The 6,884-nt window shown below is 44.4% G+C and overlaps 1 protein-coding gene across 1 annotated transcript; it reads left to right on the forward strand.

The window, feature by feature from the left end:
• The first annotated feature begins 342 nt into the window (after nt 1–342).
• LOC134958854 (olfactory receptor 1G1-like) lies at nt 343–1,275 on the forward strand. Its single transcript, XM_063941561.1, has one exon. The coding sequence runs from the start codon at nt 343–345 to the stop codon at nt 1,273–1,275; it is 933 nt and encodes a 310-aa protein (XP_063797631.1).
• The last annotated feature ends 5,609 nt before the right edge of the window (nt 1,276–6,884 follow it).

The following is a 6,884-nucleotide window of genomic DNA, read 5'->3' on the forward strand; positions in this document are numbered from 1 at the left end:
AAAAAAAATGTCAAATTGTAGGTGGCTAATAAAATATAATAATTGTTTATGGCTCTCAAGTGACAAATTTCATCTTTGAAATTATAATTAACCATCTGAGATTTTGCAGAATCACAGCTGCGGGAGCTTGGGAGAGGGAAAACCTGTCTCCTAAGGCTAAAATGTTTTAGATTTAAACATACCATCCACAACAATATATTTCCATGAGCTAAAATGCTTAAAATTGCATACAGTACATGTCTCAGTTTTTCCTGTTGTATTTTTAAGAATGCTCGTCCTACAGTATTTGTAGTTCTCTATGCCAGTAAGTCTCATAGTAGACTGAGCCTAGAGTAGAAAACGATGAAGAACCTCACAATGATTACTGAATTTTATTTCACTGGTATATCTGATGATCCACAGATCATACATCTTCTCTTTGTGCTCTTCCTTCTCATCTACCTCATGACCCTTATCGTAAACCTTCTGATTATCTTCTTAGTCCTCACTAACTCCCAGCTGCATAATCCAATGTTTTTCTTTCTTGGAAACCTGGCTTTTCTGGACATGTCCTACTCGTCAGTCACTTATCCAAGAATGCTCTCCGACTTGGTCACTAACAGTCGGTCGATATCCTTTTCTGCCTGTACAGCTCAAGTCTTTTTTTTTATCTACTTTGCCTGCTCAGAAGTCTTCTTGTTGTCTGTCATGTCCTATGACAGATACACTGCCATCTGCCACCCTCTGCATTACACTAAAATAATGTCCATGAGAGCCTGCATCCACATGGCATCAGCGGTTTGGATTCTTAGCTTTTTCTACGCCATGGTCCATACATTGTTCTCACTCAGGTTGACCTTCTGTGGCCCATATACAATCCACAATTTCTTTTGCGACCTACCCCATCTGTTCCAGATCTCTTGTACTGACCCTTATATAAACATCCTAGTCGTATTTATCGTAGGTGGAATTCTCGGTCTAGGAGTCTTTGCTGTTACATTTGTCCCATACATTCATATCCTAAACACCGTTCTCAGAATCCAGACTAACAGTGGGAGGTTTAAAGCTTTCTCGACTTGCACATCGCACCTTACTGTGGTCTTCATCTTTTATGGCTCTCTTATATTTATCTACTTTGTTCCCTCCACTAGCAATCTATTTTCTATAAATAGAGTGGTTTCGGTGACATATGCCCTAATTAACCCCTTGCTTAATGCCCTGATCTACAGTGTAAGGAACAAAGACCTTAAGACAGCACTGAGGAAGGCATTTCATCATATACACTGGAACAAATGATGATCCTTTATCTTTATTCACTGTCAGAGATGTCCCAACAACACAGGATACCGTAGGCAGGTGTCAAAATCTAGAGCCCCCACTACACACAGAAACTATGAAATACAGAGTCACATGAAAGCTGCAGGACCTATATTGTATATTTTTTTTTCCCAATATATATTTTATTGAGGTTCACAAAATACAGGCAGGAATAGCAGGACGTAACAGTGGGTCCAAACAATGCACCAATCACAATTGTAGTACATATTTACCATATACATATATGATGGAGCCCTATATAAAACCTCACATTTTCCATTTTCTCACATAACATCAACAGCATAACATTTAAATGCGTCCTCCCTGTCGGGGAACACAGAAACCCAAAAACTATAAACAAACAGAAAAATATTAACTGAGACACAGTAAAATAAAGTAAAATAAAATAAAACAAAATAAAATAAAATAGTACCTGCTCAGGTTAAGGGACCGCTGACCCATCCATGGAGACATCATCAGAGCTAGAGAAAGTATGAAGTTGACGGAGAGCCAGAAAGTAGAAGAAGAGAAGAGAAGAAGAGAGAAGAGAGAAGAGGGGTGTATATAGCTGTGACAGGTGGGTAGATGGAGTTAGGCGGCTATGGGAGGGAGACCGGAGGGTCGTCAGTCAGGAGTTGTAGGCCATACCATGTAGTGCAGGAGAAACTCTGCTGAATAGCCAACTTTGTTATGGTGGGCAACTTATGTATGAATCGACCCCAGCATTGAAATAGAGCAGGAGTCAATATTTCCTTATTGAGGGATGTTTCTAACCAGTCCATTGTGAACAGGAAAAGGAGCCTAGAGGTTACCAGGGGTAGTGTGGGGGGGTGTCATGGATCCACTGCTGAAGTATAGCTTTTCTGCCTACCGCTGAGAGAATCACCACCAGTTTCGCATCCTGGGAAGGGAGGTCAGTTTGGTCACGGATATGCCCAAAAAGAGCCCAAGAGGCAGTGCATTGAAAGCGTAAGCCCAACTCGGAGGCACCATAAGCCCTCAGCTCGGCCCAAAAAGCCTGAATATGAGGGCAGTGCCAAAAGCAGTGCATCAAATCAGCTATCGGTGCAGAGCACTTCATGCATCTTGCCGAGTCAGATAAACCCATCAAATGACTCCTCTTTGGAGAGATATAGGCTCTATGTAGAATCTTATAGGCCATTTCCTGGTATAAACTGGCTGGAATAATTTTTAAAGAGGTTGTAAAACTATCCATGACATCGTCAGGGGACATAGCAGGAATTTGGGAGGACCATCTCTGAATCTGGGGTAAGTCAGAGGTGGGTATAAGTTCTACACGTATGCGGGCGTAAATAGATGAGATGGAATACGTCCCAGAGCACAAGAGCGTGTCAAGGGAGTTAATAAAGTCTGATGGATGTAAGTATGAGAGAACCGATTGTGTGTAGTGCGAGGCCTGGGAGAAGAAGAATATGTGTTGAGGGTTGATGTTAAATTTAGCTAGTATATCAGCGAAAGAGAGTATCTTCCTCCCTGGGCCCAGGAGGTCAGCAATCTGTACAATTCCAGCCTCACGCCATGTGGTGAAGGGATAAGAGGCTGTACCATTCTGAAACCGCAGATTACCGACCAAAGGTAAAAATAATGAGTGAGTGCATTGTAGCTGCAGTGATTTTCTAGTCAGCCGCCATGCTATTATGGTGGAAGTCAAAAGTGGATTATCGATGTGCGAGGACAGGAGTTCCGATTTAGTCGCATGGAGAAGAAAGTGTAAGGATAGAGGGGCACAGAGTTGGGAGTCAATCATCCAGTCGGTAAAGACTGAAGTACCTCTAAGCCAGTCCATAGCGAAGCGTAAAAGACATGCTCTATTGTACTGCTCTATGTCCGGCAGGTTCACACCTCCCCTCTGTACTGTCTGGGATAATTTGAAAAAACTTATTCTGGGACGTTTATTGGCCCAAATAAATTTGGAGATAGACGATTTAAGGGAAGACAAGTCAGATTTCGAGATCATTAACGGAACCATCTGGAGGACATAGAGCAGTTTGGGAAAGCTAGCCATTTTAACTAGATTGCATCGTCCCAATAAATTGAGGGGTAATGTTTGCCAAAGCATTAGTTCAGTCTGAATTTTGATAAGAATAGGACGTATATTGTCAGCATAGAGACGGGTGGGGTCAGAGGGAAGAAGAATCCCAAGATATGTAATATGTGTAGGAGCCCAACGGAGTGGAAAAGGAACATCCCAGCCCATGGTGATTTGAGGGAATATGGCTAACGCCTCTGATTTATCATAATTGACGGAGAAGCCAGCAAAAGAGGAGAAACATTCAATAGCATCCTGCAATGCTGGAATTGAATGTCTCGGATTGGAAGTGAGGAGAAGGACATCGTCCGCAAATGCCATCAATTTAATCTCTCTGTTGCCTATCCTGATACCCTTGAAGGCAGATAGATTTAGGATATACCGTAAAAAAGGTTCTAGAGCTAGGTCGAAAAGGAGAGGGGAGAGAGGGCACCCCTGCCTAGTTCCTCTCTCAAGGATGAAGGGGGCCGAGGGAATTTTGTTGATTACCACCTGCGCAGTAGGGTGATCATAAAGGGAGTCGATGAGGCCACGGAATTTATCGCAAAAGAGGAGAAACATTCAATAGCATCCTGCAATGCTGGAATTGAATGTCTCGGATTGGAAGTGAGGAGAAGGACATCGTCCGCAAATGCCATCAATTTAATCTCTCTGTTGCCTATCCTGATACCCTTGAAGGCAGATAGATTTAGGATATACCGTAAAAAAGGTTCTAGAGCTAGGTCGAAAAGGAGAGGGGAGAGAGGGCACCCCTGCCTAGTTCCTCTCTCAAGGATGAAGGGGGCCGAGGGAATGTTGTTGACTACCACCTGCGCAGTAGGGTGATCATAAAGGGAGTCTATGAGGCCACGGAATTTATCGCCAAATTGTTGATGTAGTAAAACTCTATTCAAGTGGGGCCAAGCAATCTTATCGAAAGCTTTTTCCGCATCAAGGTTTACCAGTATGTTATCCGTGAGATTGTGAGTGTGTGAGTGAGTAATAGCTGCTAGGGCAGCTCTAATGCCCTGAACAGATTGTCTACTTTTAATGAATCCCAACTGCGCAGGCGATATAATACGTGAAATGCAAGGCTGTAGTCTATTGGCCATAAGCTTTGTGAGGATTTTGAAATCCTGGTTGAGCAAAGAAATCGGTCTATATGAGCCAGGTAAGGAGGAGTCCTTACCAGGTTTTGCTAAAACTATAATAGTGGCTTCGTTAAATCTAATTGGAGTGTGTCTAGAGGTGAGAATGCAGTTATAAAAAGATGTTAAGGTAGGGGCCAACTCGTCACTAAGCATTTTATAGAACTCCGCACCAAAACCATCTGGACCAGGGCTTTTGTTATTTGGTAGGGTTTTAATAACCTCAAGTACTTCCTCAACCGTAACCGGGGATTCCAGGGAGTCCCTCTCCTCCTGGGTCAATATCGGGAGGGAGGCTTTCTCCAGAAAGGAGTGGTTGGCCTCTGGATCGTCAGGACCTTTGGTATATAGAGACTGGTAGAAATTTCTAAATTCGGTGCAAATATTTTCGGGATCAGTAGTCAATATGCCGGAGCTATGGATTGCATTCACCCACGTGCGGGATTTAGGGCCCTTGATTAGGTTGGCCAATAATTTGCCCGATTTATTACCCCATCTATGATATCTGTTCCGTTGGTAGTCGTAGGATAGTTGGGCTCGCTCTGTAAGAAATGTATCGTAGATGATTTTGGCAGAGAGATAGGCCTCTTTGTGTGCGGGGGTATCATGCTGGGTATATTTCCGATACGCTGAGGTAAGAGTGGCACTCAGGGTCTGTAATTGGGAAGTAAATTTCTTTCTTTTGAAATGAGTATAAGACATTACGTGGCCCCGGAGGACGGCCTTTGCTGCACCCCAGAATATTGTCGAATCCGAGCACTGATCACTGTTATCTACATTGTAATTAAGCCAGGATTGTTTTAAATGTAAAAGGAAGTCAGTGGAGTTGCGGAGATAGGCGGGGAAGCGCCACCTAGGAGTACTACGTGGGGGTAGAGTTAATTGGATGTGGAGAGAGATCGGGGCATGGTCAGAGATTATGATGTTCTCGATAGAAGTGTGAGTAACCCTGGGGAGAAGGCCAGTGGAAGTAAGAATGTAGTCAATTCTAGAGTCGGAAGAATGAGGATGTGAATAGAAAGTAAATTCTTTTAGGGTGGGAAGAAGGATACGCCAGGGATCCAATAGGTCCAATTGTGTGCAGAAAGAGGAAAGTAGCATAGCGAAAGGGTGAGTTAGCGGAGACACTTACCCCGGATCTATCCATGGAAGGGTCAGCTACCAAATTGAAGTCCCCACCAATAGTCAGGTTTGTACCACCCCAGCTGAGGAGGGACGTTAGTAGATCTGCAAAAAAAGAATCAGGTGAGACATTGGGTGCATAGAGATTGAGAAGGGTATAAACAGTATCATTGACCTTAAGATCTAATAGTAGGAATCTACCCCCAGGATCACAAAGTTTTCTCAATACAGAGTATTGTAGATTGGTATGTAACAGTATCGCCACCCCCCTAGATTTGGAATGATACGGAGACGATATACAATCTCCTATCCACGGGGCGCGTAGGGTATGTCTAGGGTCATCCAACCAGTGTGTCTCCTGAAGGAAGACGACATGGGGGGACATACGTTTCAGGTGGGACACCACCTTCTTTCGTTTAACCGGGTGATTTAGGCCCTCTACGTTCCAAGAGACGATGCGGAGTGATGTATTATCTGGCATTCCGTCTACATGAGATAGTGGGTGAGCGACAGAGGACATATCAGCCCACCCCCACCGGACAAAACATTAGCAGAAAAAAGTAAAGGGTAAAGCAGGGTCCCACCCCGTCCCAGCGAGTGCGGGAGGGTTTCCCCATTGGAGGGCAGGGGTCCCGGTCTAGGCAGGTAAATCTAACATAACTTACAAACATAAACAAAGACAACAGAAAATAACAAGACAAGAAAAACAAATCAAGTCTCGAATGTGGAATAGTTGCACTCAAGGCAGTTCGTAAGTGAGACCCAAGAGCAGGCTCGGGTAATGGAGGGTTACCAGCAGACAGGATCAGGCAACATTCATGTGTCGGTAATAGAGAAATGCCGCCCGGCCTCTTCAGGGTCATCGAAAACCCGTGGCTTGCCATCCTTGAAGACCCTAAGGCGAGCCGGGTAGAGCAGAGAGAATCTGATCTTTGCCTCAAATAGGTGTTTACAGATAGGAGCGAACTCCTTGCGTCTTGCAGCTACTTGCGCGGAAAAGTCCTGAAAAATGAGGAGGCGATCCCCATTGATTGAGAGGCTGCCGGCCTTGCGGTAGTGGTCAAGGAGTCGTGATTTGTCCGCATAATTTAGAATCCTCATTATGACCGGACGAGGGCGTCCAGAAGGATTTCTGCGCTCAGGCCCCAATCTATGGGCTCTTTCGATGATAAGGGGGAGTCTCTTCAGATCCATGGAGAGGTGTTTTGGGATGTCTGATGAAAGGAGGTCCAAGAGCTCAAGACCTTTTATCGACTCTGGGATGCCGATGACCCTCAAGTTGTTACGTC

The sequence above is a fragment of the Pseudophryne corroboree genome, chromosome 9 (assembly GCF_028390025.1).
Source record: "Pseudophryne corroboree isolate aPseCor3 chromosome 9, aPseCor3.hap2, whole genome shotgun sequence".
Classification (NCBI taxonomy): Eukaryota; Metazoa; Chordata; class Amphibia; order Anura; family Myobatrachidae; genus Pseudophryne; species Pseudophryne corroboree.

Bases quoted from the DNA above. Each gene is read 5' to 3' on its own strand.
- LOC134958854 (XM_063941561.1), top strand. From the start codon at position 343: ATGAAGAACCTCACAATGATTACTGAATTTTATTTCACTGGTATATCT.